Source organism: Chiloscyllium plagiosum, chromosome 24, assembly GCF_004010195.1.
Source record: "Chiloscyllium plagiosum isolate BGI_BamShark_2017 chromosome 24, ASM401019v2, whole genome shotgun sequence".
Classification (NCBI taxonomy): Eukaryota; Metazoa; Chordata; class Chondrichthyes; order Orectolobiformes; family Hemiscylliidae; genus Chiloscyllium; species Chiloscyllium plagiosum.
Window position 1 is genome coordinate 21,903,079 of NC_057733.1, and position 16,477 is coordinate 21,919,555.

General features: G+C 41.9%; 1 protein-coding gene across 1 annotated transcript in view; it reads left to right on the forward strand.

Moving 5' to 3' along the window:
- Nucleotides 1-16,477, forward strand: part of LOC122562350 (epsin-2-like) — a 48,549-nt gene that overhangs the window by 29,372 nt on the left and 2,700 nt on the right. The window contains exons 5-9 of the mRNA XM_043715227.1: nucleotides 6,097-6,210; nucleotides 7,396-7,555; nucleotides 9,701-9,898; nucleotides 14,318-14,425; nucleotides 15,446-15,679. Of these exons, the coding sequence (XP_043571162.1) occupies nucleotides 6,097-6,210; nucleotides 7,396-7,555; nucleotides 9,701-9,898; nucleotides 14,318-14,425; nucleotides 15,446-15,679 (814 nt within the window). The remainder of the gene's footprint in view (nucleotides 1-6,096; nucleotides 6,211-7,395; nucleotides 7,556-9,700; nucleotides 9,899-14,317; nucleotides 14,426-15,445; nucleotides 15,680-16,477) is intronic.

Genomic DNA, 16,477 nt, shown 5'->3' on the forward strand with positions numbered 1-16,477 from the left:
ATGAGGAAAGGCTGAGGGACTTGAGGCTGTTCTCGTTAGAGAGAAGAAGGTTGACAGGTGACTTAATAGAGACATATAAGATAATCAGAGGGTTAGATAGGGTGGACAGGGAGAGCCTTTTTCCAAGTATGGGGACAGCAAACACGTGGGGACACAACTTTAAAGTGAGGGGAGATAGGTATAAGACAGATGTCAGAGGTAGTTTCTTTATTCAGAGAGTAGTAAGGGTATGGAATGTTTTGCCTGCAACTGTAGTAGATTCGCCAAGTTTAAGTGCATTTAAGTCGTCATTGGACAAGCATATGGACGTACATGGAATAGTGTAGGTGGGATGGGCTTCAGATTGGTATGACAGGGTTGTGCAACATCGAGGGCCGAAGAGCTGTAATGTTCTATGTTCTATGTATTTGGAAAGGCAAGGACTGATTAGGAATAGTCAACATGTGTGGGAAATCATGTCTCACAAACTTGATTGAGTTTTTTGAAGAAGTAACAAAGAAGATTGATAAGGGCAGAGCAGTGGATGTGATCTATCTGGATTTCAGTAAGGCGTTCAACAAGGTTCCCCATGGGAGATTGGTTAGCAAGGTTAGATCTCACGGAATACAAGGAAAACTAGCTATTTGCATACAGAACTGACTCAAAGGTAGAAGACAGAGGGTGATGGTGGAGAGTTGTTTTTCAGACTGGAGGCCTGTGACCAGTGGAGTACCACAAGATCGGTGCTGGGTCCTCAACGTTTTGTCATTTACATAAATGATTTGGATATGAACATAGGAGGTATAGTTAGTAAGTTTGCAGTGACACCAAAATTGGAGGTGTAGTGGACAACAAAGAAGGTTACCTTGGAGTACAACAGGATCTTGATCAGATGGGCCAATGGGCTGAGAAGTGGCAGTTGGAGTTTAATTCAGATAAGTGTGAGGTGTTGCATTTTGGGAAAGCAAATCTTAGCAGGACTTACACACTTAATGGTAAGGTCTTGGGGAGTGTTGCTGAACAAAGTGACCTTGAAGTGCAGGTTCATAGCTCCTTGAAAGTAGAATCGCAGATAGATAGGTTAGTGAAGAAGGCGTTTGGTATGCTTTCCTTTATTAGTCAGAGTATTGAGTACAGGATATGGCAGGTCATGTTACAGCTGTACAGAACATTGGTTAGGCCACTTTTAGAATATTGTGTGCAATTCTGGTCTCCTTCCTATTGGAAGGATATTTGTGAAACTTGAAAGGGTTCAGAAAAGATTTACAAGGGTATGGCTAGGGTTGGAGGATTAGGCTGGGACTGTTTTCCCTGAGCGTCTGAGGTTGAGGGGTGACCTTACATAGGTTTTTTAAATCATGAAGGGCATGGAGAGGATAAATAGACAAAGTCTTTTCCCTGGGGTGGGGGAGTCCAGAACTAGAGGGCATAGTTTCAGGGTGAGAGGGGAAAGATATAAAAGGAACCTAAGGGGCAACTTTTTCACGCAGAGGGTGGTACGTGTATGGAATAAGCTGCCAGAGGAAGTGCTGGAAGCTGGTACAATTACAACATTTAAAAGGCACCAGGATGGGTATATGAATAGGAATGGATATGAATTGGAGGGATATGGGCCGAGTGCTGGCAAGTGGGACGATATGAGGTTGGCATGGATACGTTGGACCGAATGGGTCTGTTTCCATGCTGTACATCTCTATGACTCTAGTTGTATAATTGGCTCATGGAATTATGTTACATAATATGTAAATTATGTAACAGCCATTAATGGAAGGTATAGCCTATCGAGGCTGGAAATCTGAAATAGAAACAGATAACGCTGAAAATACTCAGCAGGTCAGGCCATGGAAAGTTAATGTTTCAAGTTGATGAGGTGTCATCAGAACTGCTCCAATAAAAGGTCAGCAATCTGAAATAGACTCTTTCCTTCTCCACCAGATGTTGATGGACCTACTGAGTGCTTTTGCCATTTTCTGATATTGTTTCAGAAAATTCTGGAAATATTTAGTCCACCTCCAAAGTGAGAAAAGCTGCCCATTAATCTGGGATCCCCTAAAGTCTGCTCCTGATTGGGCTGTTTTGTAATCCTGGGACATTTTGTTTCCCTTTCAGTGTTGCTGAAGGTCACAGCTTTACAGAATCATCACCTACATGATGTAAACAGTGAGGTGGAGAGCAACACACTCACAAAGATGTAGCCAAGCTAAAGAAATGGGCATCACATGAAACTTATGGTAAAACTGTACTGTGGTGTATTTTGGTAGGGGGAATGAGGAGGGACAATTTAATTAAATGGCCCAGTTTTAAAGGGGTATAGAAACCTAAAAGGTGGTGGGGTTGAAAAAAATCTATTAAAGTCTTTAATGCTTTCAGGACAATTGAGGAATCTATTCAAAAGTTAATGTAATTCTTGGCTTTAATAGAGGCATAGAGTACAAAAGCAAGAAAATTATGATGAACTTTTATAAAACATTGGATAAGTCTCCCCGGAGTATTACGCTGAATTCTGGGCTTGTACTATCTCCCTCCCATCTCTTTACAAACCTTCTTTCAAACCCATCTCTAATAACACAATGAATCCCATAAGTTTTCTTAATTGCCTTATCAACAGAACATAATCAGCAAGATTGGGCTGCATGGTAACAGGGTAATATAACAGGGGTAATGCAGTGGTTGTGAACAGACAAATCAAATATTCTTTGAAGGATAAGTTCATGTTGTGTATTCAGGACAGTTTTTGAGAACAGTACATTGAGGAAACAGCCAGGGAACAGGTTATTTTGGTTCTGTTGTGTAACGAAACTTTTAACTTTATAACAAATAATTTTACAAGATCCTCTGGGCAAGGATGATCTGAAAGAATTTCATATTGAGTTTGAGAATAATATAGTAACCAGTAAAGCTGAAGTGAGTCTTTCATTTAAGCAAGGCCAATTGCAAAGGTATAAGGATGAATTGGCTCAAATTGGGAAATGAGATTAATTTATGATGAAAGATAAGAAACAGCAAACATGCCAAGAAAAGATTCATTACTCTCGATGAATAAAAAATGCCTTCAATGGTTAAGGAACCATCAGCTAACCAGTGAATTTCCGCGTGGTATTAGATTAAAACAAGAGGTGTACATTTTGGCTTTGAAAAGCTTGAGCAACCTGATGATCGGCAGACTTTAGAAATAAACAAAGGGTGACCAAAAAATTAACAAAGGGGAAGTAAACAGAGTATGAGCTAAACCTAGCAAGATATAAAGAAATATTTTAACAGCTTCTACAAAGAGATTGGAATTGCAAACTTTTGTGAAACTGCCTTAATAATACAGGACACACAAATATATAATTTAGGATTGGGCAGAAAATATTTTGTCTCTTAAGCGCACTCCTCAACCATTCAATGTGGTCATAGCTGATCGAAATGTAGCCTCAAATCCATTTTCCTTTGACTCCCTTGTTATTCTAAACTCTGTTTACTTATGTCTTAAACCACAAAATGACCCTACCTCTGGAGAGAAGGGTCACAGACTCATTGGAATTACAGGGGAATTGAGACTAATGAGAGTGAGGAACTTAAAGTTATTAAAATTCATAAAGAACCAATACTAATGCCATGTCCTTCTAATGCTGGGGAAATTAATAGGACTAAAACCAAAAAAACCAAAAAAAGGCCAATAACCTTGACATCAGAAGGGAAATACTGAAATCTATTATTAAGGAAGCGGTAACAGTAACCTAGAAAAACAAAACATGATTACACAGAGTCTGCATGGTTTTATGAAAAGGGAATCATGTTCAGCAAATTTATAAGAGTTTTTTTTAAAATGGAACAAGCAGAGCAGGGAAGAAGAGAAACACTAAATTCAGCCTATTTGGATTTTTGGAAGATGTTTGATAAGATGCCACATGAAAGAGCTTCATACAAGATTAAGGATCATGCACTGGGTGTAATATATATAACAATAGCTTGAGGATTGTTTAATTGTCAGAAAATATCAAGGGGGAATAAACAAGTTAAGTTGTAACTAATAAATTTGAGCCTTGGCCATTTCCAATCTTGATTAATGATTGCGCATTATGTCCTCATAAAGGGGGTAAGTGTCAAGTTTATTGATGATAAACAATTAAGGGAGAAAGGTGAGCTGGGCAGAATAATAAAGCTGCAAAGTGATATAGTCTAGTTGAGGTATTGGTTAAGAAGGTGAGATCCTCACCTACAGATTGATATCTTTGACTAAGATGGGGTGAAAGACTCTGGGACAAGAGAGCTGTTGTATAAGGAAAGATTGGAGTTTAGAAGGACACACTGGCAAGTATAGCATTAGAGGTTTTGACAGGCTAGGACACATTGACAGATTGGTGTCACTGAGGGGACAAGACATGTGGGAGCAGTGCAGCAAACTGGAGCTGAGATCAAAGTTCAGCTGTGCTCCGTGGCCCCAGTGATGGCCCCTGAGATAATGAACACCCCAATGCAGTGAGTAGGCTCAAGGGCTGTTATTTCTCGTTTTCTTAAATCAAAACACACTTCTATTTTTAAAGATTTGTGAATAGGCACCTCTAGACCACTCTGCTCATGCATCCCTCTCTCACATTGGTACCATTTAAATCATACTGCCTCTCTGTGTTAGTATGCCTGAAAATGTATCAATTATCCGCATTAAATTTTATCTGCGGCATATTTGCCTAGTTTGTCACTGTATGTGCATTTGTCACTTTTACTATATTAGCAAGTTTTATGTAGTCCTCAGATTTGGAAATTGTGCTCTCTGTACCCAAGTTCATGCCATTTATATCAAATAATAGTGAGGGAACTGATAACATCATCCTCTCAGAATTGGAGAACCATTACAGCACAGAAGAAAGTAATTTACCCATCACGTTCACCTCTCCTAAGGAGCAATTCATGTAACTCCTCCATACCATCCTCATAACCTGCACATTATTCTCCTGTCAGAGTATATTTTGTTCATTACTACTCTCTATGTCCTTCACCTTAGTCAATTTCACACTGAGATTACCATTGTTCCTTTAATTCCATCTGCTTCTGTTTCCTAACTAAGTCTGTTATGTGATATTTTATTACGTGTTCTTTTAAAGTGCATGTACACAACATCTATTGCATTATCTTCATCACCCCACTCTGTTACCTCATCAAAGAACTCAGTCGAGTTATTCAGAGATGATTTATCTTTAACAAATATGCTGACTATCCTTTAGAAACCTGAATAAAGTGCAAATTCATTTTGAACTTGACAATGATCTCTAGTAATTTTTCCAGTATTCACATTAGACTGATCCATACTTACCAGTTTATGCGGTTTTGAATGAGGTGGGACACTTGTGATCTTTGGTTCTCTGATGTCACTTTGAGTCCAACGAGGATTGAAAAATTAAAGTCAAATTTTCCAGTATCTCCACCCAACCTGCCCTCAGCATCTGAGAGCAAAACCCATCTGGCAATCTGTTCATTTAAGTGATGCCAATTTATTTAGCATTTTCTTTCAATTTATTCTTATTCTAAATCATATCTTCGTTCCACCTGTGTCATCAAGCTGGATAAAGACTGGACTCGAACATGAACAGTGAAGTAACTGGGGCATCATACATCAACCCAGAGTTGACAATCCCATGGACAGAATGTGAGGTATTTTGAACCAGTGACTCAGTGGTGGCAGAGTCAGTGTCATCTGGTTTGGTACCTGATGAAGCCAGGTGTCATTGTGAATCTCTACACTTGGGTTTCTTGACAGATCCACTTAAGAACATCGATAACGCTGTAGGGTTCTGCGGCAACTGGCTGATCTTTGAACCAGATGACCCATTCAAATTTTTCACCTCTGTCAGAAACAGTGCCACAGAGTGGTCTCACTAAAGTTATTATATAAAGGGTTAGAACTGTCATCTCAGCCATTTTGAATGGGTGTAGCAAAACAGTTGTAAGAAGATGAGATGCTTGTTGTAATGAAGGTAATTCATCCTGTGACATCATAAAGGTATCAGCTTGATCCATGCCAAGTGTTTATGATAGAATCTGTTGGGAAAATGGGTCTATTTCTCTAGCTGCTTCTTTCAGTACTTTTTACAAGTGTTACTTAACCTGTGGAGACTTTTGCCTCTTATTTTGTAGGAACTAAGAGTGAGGTCATCCCTTGACGAGGATGATGAGGAAGAAGATGAAAATCTTCAGCGAGCGTTGGAACAAAGTCGCAAAGAGAGTGAAATAGCCGAAGTTAGAAATGAGGTATATTCAAGTCTTCCTCTGCCAAATTGTGCCAGCCTCCCTGAAAACAATGCAGCTGTCAGCCAGGGCTCTGTTAGCAAAACACTCACCTTAAAATCACCAGGATCGAATCCCACTGCTCAGATTTGAGTGTATGGTTCAGTCTGACACTGAAAGCCCCAGGTGTCCTGGCTAATACAGCAAACTTTGTTTTAATCAGCACCTTATTAACTGGCACTCTTGCTAAACCAGCAAAAATTATATACCTCAAATACCAGAAGGTTACTGTATTAGATGTAACTCAGACATCTCCGCAATGTCTGAGTAGTCAGCTAAGGGTGCAAATAAGAAGGTTCTCTGCCGGTTAATGAAGGCAATGTTACATTATTGTTTAAGTAATTTATGCCATAAATAAAGTATAAGTTTCTATTACTTAGTGTGTGTTTTTACATTGATTACATGGACCTCTTGATTATCCAGAACATTTGATCAACTGGCACTCTCCTGGTCCATTAGGTGCTGGTTAATAAAAAGTTTGCTGTATTTATCCCTTGATCCCCATCACAAAATCAAATGATCAGGTCACTAAATTCATTGATGATTGTGATTAAGTGTGTTTCTTTAAGTAACTACAGTGGCTACACTTTACAAGTAACTGTGGCTGTGAAGCACTTTGGGATAGCCTGGCACTGTGTATACGTGAGCTCGTGCTCATCTGTAATGTATCGACGATATTCCAATAGCCACAGGGTGTCTCTTAACTTACCCTCGGCCACTGAACCTCACCCTTTCCTTCCTCTTCACCCTGAGGTTGTAACATTTCATGGGTGATACTTATAGAGGCTCCAGGCATCCTCCTCCACATCAGCCAATGTGTATGCATAACAATACCGGGAGACGCCAAGCAACTCTATACTGGCAGCATCACAACCCTAAGGTGCTGCAGTTAACTCCAATGTCCCCGGATTAGAAATTCAACCAGGGTTCCTGCATCATATTGCTGTCCAGTTACTGGGAGTCTCAATGGCCAAATGACCTGGGGCACACACGAACGGCTGAAATCTGGTGAGCCTACCTCAACCGAATGGAGCCAGATTCTAATCAACTGCTTCCAGAAGGGGAAGGGAGACATTAGAAGGAGGGAATATTTGGAATTGGCCAAAGTTACCCACTTGTCTCACAGTGTGCGTTTGATCCACTGTCTAGTCCTCGCTGCTGGAGCTGGCTGATATCTTTGGGGCGCCAGTGACTGCAACCGAAACCAGGACTGACCCATGGGACAGCTCCACCCAAAGTCATCCATGGGGAAGCAGCAATGTGACCTCGCCTCCCTCTGCAGCCTGTCTTGATCTCTGGGATACCCTGGGTAAGGCTTTGCAATCACAAGCTTAATTGTGAGTCATCACTTGAACTTAGTGGTATGGGGTTGATTGTATGAACATTAATAAGGAGTCTCAACCCTCAGCTGCTGACACCCTCACTGTCAGTATCAACAAACTGAAACACCCTCCCACTCCACAAGCAAGCCATTGCAGGAAATCCCAATGACAGCCACATCTGTAGCATTAGTTTGTGCGTGCTGTATCTCAGTTAACCTGATGTGTCAGTAACTCTCCTGTGTCCCTGTTTCCCATGGGAAGGCAGAGAGTGTCCAGAATCCTGGATCATGGAAAGCATCACTATGGAAATGTCTGTTGTCCTCCTCCAGAATCCATGCAATAGGAGCATGGAAGAATCTCTGAGCAGAGAGAGAATCTGGCCCAGTAATCACTCTCCAGCAGTCAATCCTGTCGGACATGGGTGCCAGCAGCCACTCGATGAGAGCAAAATTCCTCCTAGCCCTTAAACATTGAGCGATCAATTGATACTCCACCCTCATCAGCCTCAGAGGTGCCAGCATCTGGCAAACTGCCTAATACCTGTTAATCATTTGGCTGAGACATAAAACCTTCCCAGTGTGTCCTTACATGTCTTAATGGACTCAAATTCATGTTTAAAATGTAACAATCAAACAAACTCCCTTTTTTCAATGTCCTGCCCAACTCAAAGCGACCTTCACTGGTCAGTTATCACATTCAGATCCCTACAGTTCCATGCGCTATAATGTTGGCCTTATCCGAAACCTCATATTTAGGACCTGAGCTATTTGTTCACTGTGCAAGCTTAACTTTGAAATAGGGCACTTCACAGACATTCTGTGGGATGTTGGCTACAATGAACAGATCATTCCTCACTGTATAACACTCAAAGATTGGGCCTTAAGACTGTCACCTATAGTCCTGAAACATGCCCCGTCTACCTTAGATTATCATAAATGGGTGAGGTATCTCAAAGATTTAACCAGTAGCTGAAGTCAGTTGTTTCATGTTGCCTCTGTGTATGAGAGCTCTAATGGTGTTTGCCACTAACAGGAGGCCAAAAAATGTTCTGGCTGTCACAGAGATGAGAAAATATAAAATTTAAGCTAAGCTTGACAGTTCACTGAGAGGCATTATTAACTGGTGCATTGCCCATGGTGACACCTCTACCAATCAGAATCCACTGGTCAATCAGTGCTCTCCTCTCATATATTTCCTTTATACTGATATTTCTTGCAAATTGGCCGGACGAGTGAAAAATGAAAAGTTACGACAAAATGTGTCTTTTTCAACAATACTCAAGAACAACATAATTCTTCTGATCAGTGCTGTTCTGATCAGTGTTTCTTTAGCTTTAGGATATCCTGAAGGCGGAGTTCCTATTGTCATCCAAAAAGATTAAAGTGTAGACCCTCCCACTTCAGATTGTTGGATGCAGAGCCAGCGCAGGGCAGGGGAGGGCGGGGGAGGGGAGGGGGTGATCAGTGCTTCTCCTGTTCATCTTGAACAGAGGGGGAACTGGCACCAAGTTGTATTTCATAGGACAGTGAGCTCCAGGACAGCACCTCCTACTGATCTGGAGATGATAATGTCTGTGGAGAGCAGGGGTGATTGGGTATGGCAGGAGGCCGCACTGCTGCAAATTAAGTTTACTCTGAGAATTTGGATTCTGTGACTATCGCCCACTCAGTGCATTCTGAACGTTGCTTGGCTTATTTCTGGACATTGTTCTTGCTGTTTCAGTCTGGTTGCAGTCTCTGCACATGCAGTTGACATTCTTTAGAAGAGAGGCTTGCTGTGAGTGTGATCACAAATCTAGACCTGCCTCTAACTATTAGCTAACACAGGCCCTTCAATACCTACACTTTTGCGGGTGGGGACAAGAGGTGGTTTTATTGCATCGCCCCATTGAGACCAACAACAGATCAATTGGCCTTCAATATCCATTCTGTCTGACTGATGTGGGGCTGAGATGAGGGGGAAATGTGTGACCAGTGTGTTAGGAAGAGGAGGACTGAGTTCTGGGAAGAGGGAGGGGTGCACTCACTGCTGCACTGAGCAAGAGGTTAGCTTCCTGGTAGGAATCCTGTCTCAAATGCAGCATTTGTTATGACGGTATAGAATGCTGACATATTTTATGTGATTTCCTTCAGGTGCCAAAGCATCCATCCCGAATGCAGCAAATTCTTGGCCATCTTTAGACACCGATTCTGCCTCTCCGCAGGTGTGGGACACAGATCCGTGGGCCCAGCCTTCTGGCCCAGCTGCTACTCACCAATCCAGTGTAGATCCATGGGCAACAGTGTCAACCATCGGTACCTCCAGTGCTCTACCAGGTATCACGACACCAGGTAAATGGGAGGTAGACAACCAGGAGACTGGCAGAACACAGCAAGCCAGACAGCATCAGGAGGTGCAGATGTTTCAGATTTAACTCTGCTTGGTCCTGAAGAAGGGTTACACCCAAAACTTTGACTTCTCCACCTCCTGACTCTGCCTGGTTTGCTGTGTTCTTCCAGCCTCCTGCTTGTCCACCTTGGTTCCAGCATCTGCAGTTTTCTTTGTCTCTAACCAGGTAAATGGAAAGCAATTTCTGTTCTACTAATCCTTTTCAACCAAAAGATAAAACTCCTCCAACTCATAAGCTCCCTCACAGACAAAAGCAGTATTACAGAAAAAAAAACATTTCATGCTTTGACTTGTATCTTACTGTCCCAATAGATCAAGGGTTAATGCCAAGTCTGCTCTCGAGAGGTGAAGAGACTCCAGGATTGGACAGGATGCTTCTCTGCCATTTTCCGTATTTCTTTCTTGTACAGGATGTGAATTATTTATTACCCTTGTAGGCCGTTTCAGGGAGAAGTTAAGAGTTAACCACACTGCTGCCAGTCTGGAGTCATAGAGTAGACCAGGAAAGGACAGCAAATATACTCGCTGAAGGACACTGGTGAACCAGATGGGTTTCAATCAGTGGTTAGCACTGCTGCCTCACAGCGCTAAGCACCTGGTTTGATTCTAGCCTCGGGCAACTGTCTGTGTGGAGTTTGCACATTGTCATCGTGTCAGTGTGGGTTTCTTCCAGGTGCTTTGGTTTACTTCTGCAGTCCAAAGATGTGTAGGTCAGGTGAATTGGCCATGCTAAATTGCCCCTAGTGTTCAGGAATGTGTAGGTTAGGTGCATTAGTCAGGGATAAATATAGAATAATAGGGTAGGGGAATGAGTCTGGGTGGTATGGACCTGTTGGGCCGAAGGGTCTGTTTCCATAGTGTAGGGATTCTATGATACAATCGTCAATAGTTACATGGCCACCACAGGAGCAGCTTTTAGTTCCAGATTTTATTGAATTCAAATTTCATCATCTGCCGCGGTGGGATTCAATCCCATGTCCATAAAACATTAACCTGAGGTTTTAGATTACTAGTCCCATGACATTACCACTGCACCATCAACTCCCCATGTTGCTGGAGTGCCTAGTTGTGGAAAATTAAATGGAGATCCCTTCCCCTCGATTCCCCACTCATTATTCCCCCGATTCCAACTCACTGACATCATCTGTCTCACTGACAGTAATCGTGCTCCGTTCTGGTATCACAACTCAGGAAGGATGCGCAGATTCACAAGAGTGATGTCAGGGCTGAAAGATTAAAGTATGAGACCAGAACATATAGCCTAAGCTTTTACTCCCTTGGTTTAGAAAGTTGGGGGATGTTATAATCAAGTTGTTTAAAACAATAAAGGGATTAGATAGAGAGAGTTAATTTTTCTTGATTGGAGCAAGTTCAGAGCCAGGGAGAAGAATATTCTTTTTTAAACTGGACCGTCTAAATGAAATTTTCACGATAGATAATAGGTGTCTGAAATGCTACAACGAAAATCTTTCATATGCAGAAGGGTGATGGATGTCTGGAATTCGCTGCCTTAGTTTGTGGTGGAAGGAGAGACCCAAAATTAATTTAAAAAGGATGGACCTGCACCCGAAGTGCTGTAAGCTGCTAGATTCGGGAAGATGAGATTAGAAAGGGCATTAGGGTATCTCTGAGTCAGCGTGGATGAGAGGAGCCAAGTGTTGTGCTGTATCATTCCTATGGTTCTCACATGGCCTTTGTACGTGGGAAATCATGTCTCACTAAATTGATTGAATTTTTTGAAGAAGGATTGATGAGGGCAGAGCAGTGGATGTGATCTGTGTGGACTTCAATAAGTCGTTTAACAAGCTTCCTTAAAGCAGACTGGCTAGCAAGGTTTGATCTCATAGAATGCAGGGAGAACTAGCTATTTGGATACAGAACTGGTTCGAAGGTAAAAGACAGACGGTGGTAGTGGAGGGTTGCCTTTCAGACTGGAGGCCTGTGACCAGTGGTGTGCCACAAGGATTGCTGGATCCACTGCTTTTCATCATTTATATAAATGATTTGGATGTGAACATAGGAAGTATGGTTAGTAAGTTTACAGATGACACTACAATTGAGGGTGTAATGTCAGCAAAGGAGGTTACCTCAAACTATAATGGGACCATGATTAGATGGGCCAATGGACCGAGGAACAACAGATGGAGTTTAGTTTAGATAAATGTGAGGTGCTTGTTTTGGAAAGGCAAATCAGGGCAGGATTTATACTCTGACTGGTAAAGTCCTGGGAAGTGTTGCTGAACAAAGAGAACTTGGAATGCAGGTTCATAGTTCCTTGAAAGTGGAGACCTAGATAGACAGGAAAGTGAAGAAGGCATTTGGTATGCTTGCCTTTATTGGCCAGTGTATTGAGTATAGGAGTTGGGAGATCATTTTGTGCTGTACAGGACATTGGTTAGGCCACTCTTGGAATACTGTGTTTAATTCTGGTCTCCATGCTATAGGAAGGATGTCATTAAATTTGAAAGGGTTCAGAAAAGATTTACAAGGATGTTGCCAGCGTTGGAGGGTTTGAGTTATAGGGAGAGGCTGAATAGGCTGGGGCTATTTTCGTTGGAGGCTGAATGGTGCTCTTATAGAGGTTTATAAAATCATGAGGGGCATGGATAGGGTGAATAGCCAAGGTCTTTTCCCCTTGGCAGGGGAGTCTAAAACTAGAGGGCATAGGTTTAAGGTGAGTGGAGCTAGATTCAAAACAGACCTAAGGGGCAACTTTTTCACACAGAGGATGATGCGTGTATGGTATGAGCTGCCAGAGGAAGTGGTGGAGACTGGTACAATTACAATATTTAAAAGACATCTGGATGGGGATATGAATAGGAAGGGTTTAGAGGGATATGGGCCAAGTGCTGGCTAATTTAGCATATCTGGTTGGCATGGATGAGTTGGACCGAAGGGTCTGTTTCATGCTGTACATCTCTATGATTCTATCTTCCCCATCACATTTCCTTAGAAAAGGTTGAGGTAGCTCTGAAGCAATCTATTGGATTTAAAACTTTAATGAGTTTTCTTTGCCCAACGATTTTGACAAATCTGCTGAGTTTCTCAAGCATCATGCTGGTGACCATTCAGCCCATTACTTTCAAAGAGCAATTCCAGTTTATCCCTGTTGCCTGCTGCTTGCCATATCCCTTGAATCTCTCTGAATGGCTGTGGATACTGGAAGACAGTTGACTTTATCCAAATCCCTCAAGAAAACTAAATTGAATTAGTTTACACCATCCTCTTCAGCAGTGTATTGGAGATTCTGTCAGGGTATTTACTTTCAAATTTGAAACAAAGATTTTTTCTTTAATCAATTCATTTGTAGGAATGGTGGAATTTACAGAGATAGGGATGAAGTAATGTCACAGAGGCACTTGCAGCTGGGATTAATGTCTTAAAATTGAGGCCTTGCTGGACCAGGACCCTATATACAGCCAACTGAATTAGGAGCAGGACCAGACCATTTGACCCCTGGAGGCTGCACCACGATTCAATTGTGGCCTGTACTTTTCTGCCTAATCCTATCACCTTTGACCCAATGATGTATCCATCTCAGTCTTAAACATATTCAATGACCTTGCTTCCAATGCTGTCTGAGGAAGAGAATTCCACAGACTAATCACCCCAGAGAACAAAAACTCATCTTGAACAGGTGACCTTGTTTTTAAACTGTTCCATGGTTTTAGTCACTTCCACAATGCAAAGTATCCTCTCAAGCATTCACCCAGTTACGTCTCTTCAGGATCTTATATATTTCAACATGATCGCGTTTCATTTTCCCCCTCATTCTTTTTTTCTCTTGCCCCATCTTCCTGTCCTTTTCCGGTTATGACTCTGTCTGATGACACCAAAGGGGTAGTGGTGAACTTGGTATGAGCAGCAGGGTTTTGGCTGTGATAAGGTTTACTTGAAAGATGCTACACCAGCATGGAGTATAGAGATAACAGACTAGAGATTACTAGATGCAAGAGATCATCAACTGTGGATCTGAAAAAGATAATACTCAAAAGATGCAAAAACTGCTCCTGGTTAGTTACCCTTATTGCTATGCTACATGCTGAAAATATTCACTTCAGAAACTCAAATGCTTACATGAACCAGAGAGAAGATGGTTCGTTATGAACAAGATGGAAGTCTTAGCCATGTAGCAGAAATGGGATTGGGCACTCAGTTCAGGATCTGGAGGGTGACCAGGTAAAGAGATGGAGTTGGTGTGGCTAGGCCTTGTCTCTTGTCCCTGCAACACAACACAACGATTTAAATCTTCTGGATATTTAATTAGATGAGAAATAAAAGGGAGCAAAACTTGATCTGAGGAGAGGGATGGTAATTCCCATGTTTATTGTCCTCTCTTCACTCTTTTATCTGTGTTACAGACGGCTCCACATTTGACCCATTTACAAATTCAGGGGACTCAGCGCTGGATCAATTTGCAGAGAGTGCCTGGGTTCAGTCTCCTTCAGTGGTGTCCAATCTTCCTGCAGGTAACGTTCAGATTGGACTGCAGAATGATGGCTTCTTATTTGCCTCCAGTCCCTTCCCACTCATCAATCCACTATCACAACCTCACATGACTCCATCATGCCACTATTTGCTAAAACACCTTAAGGCATTGTCACCAACAATTTATTTTTATACGATGCCTTTCAATATGCTAAACCGTAGTAAGTACTTCAGAAGGATGACTGAGGACGTGATCACAAGCTTCATCAAGGAACATCTTAAAGTAGGAGAGCAAGGTAGAGTGGCATAGAGGTTTAGAGAGGGAATTCCAGAGTCAAAACCCAGGGAGCTGAAGGCACATCCACCAGTGTTGGAGTGGTTACACTGGAGAAGACAGAGAGGGATGAGACCATGGAGGGATCTGAAAACAAAGATGAGAATTTTACATTCAAAGTGCTGCTTAATTATGAGCCAAAGGCAATAAACGTTACCTTTCGGATCCCAATCCTTGTCCAGAGAAAGGTTATTTATTCTGACATACTGTCCAACAGAACAAAACCAAAATTAGCTGAACTTGACTGATGTTGAAAACAAACAAGTCAGTCACCTTTTTAAAAAAAAAGAATAAAAATATGTTAGTGTTAGACTCTACCCTGAAAAGTGTGATGCTGGAAAAACACAGCAGGTCAAAATGCATCCGAGGAGCAGGAGAATCGACGTTTAGGGTATGAGCCCTTCATCAGGAAGGGCTTTTTCATGCCACGCTTTCGATTCTGATCTCCAGCATCTGCAATCCTCAATTTCTCTCAGACTCTGCCCCAACAGATAATACATCTGTTTTTAGGGCTTTGAGAACCTGCAACTGTAGCAACCTACACTCTGCCCAAAGAATGATCAACCAGTTAGTTGGCAATGAGCTAGTATGTTACAGTGAGCCACCCCAAAGGACAAGCGCTTCTTTGTTTTCAGTGTCAGTGAGAGCGACAGGAATATGCTGAGGAGCCCAGGCTCCAAATAAAGAAAGCCACAAAAGAAAATAATCACCAATTCTAATTCTGCAGCAAAGACGGACCTCCTGGGTGAAACAGTTCTAGACGCAAAGCAGAATGGTAGCAGTAGTCCGGATGTCTTCGATATGTCTGAAATAGGGAACTCTCTAAAGGATTCTTCAAATGGGCCTCATCGAACTCCAGAATTATTCCTGGACCCCAATGCTGCCTCGCTGGTGAATCTGGACTCGCTGCTGTCTGCACCATCTCACAACCTTAAAAGCAAGAACCCTTTCCACACGTCAGGTAATGGTCTGTTGGTTAAAAGTATATCTTTTAGAAAGACACCTTTGGGCAAAGATGTGAAGTACCAGGCAAGGCTGTGAATGACTGAGATAAACCAAGAGTGACCCACAGAGAGAAATGGAGAGTGCCCGAGTGTGATCAAAAACAAACTGAACTAACATCAGATTGGGAATAAAATTAGCGGTTAGAAGGTTCAATATTGACTGAGTTAATAAAAAATAACTCCGGATGTACCTACTAGAGAAGGTGCAAAACTTGACCTACTCTTGGTAAATAAGGCAGAACAGGTGACTGAGGTGTCAGTGGGGGAGCACTTTGGGGCCAGCGATCATAATTCTATTCATTTTAAAATAGTGATGGAAAAGGATGGACCAGATCTAAAAGTTGAAGTTCTAAATTGGAGAAAGGCCAATTTTGACGGTATTAGGCAAGAACTTTCGAAAGCTGATTGGGGGCAGATGTTCGCAGGCAAAGGTATGGCTGGAAAATTGGAAGCCTTCAGAAATGAGATAACAAGAATCCAGAGAAAGTATATTCCTGTCAGAGTGAAAGGAAAGGCTGCTAGGTATAGGGAATGCTAGATGACTAAAGAAATTGAGGGTTTGGTTAAGAAAAAGAAGGAAGCATATGTCAGGTATAGACAGGATCGATCGAGTGAATCCTTAGAGTATAAAGAAAGTAGGAATATACTTAAGAGGGAAATCAGGAGGGCAAAACGGGGACATGAGATAGTGTTGGCAAATAGATTTAAGGAGAATCCAAAGGGTTTTTACAAATATATTAAGGACAAAAGGGTAA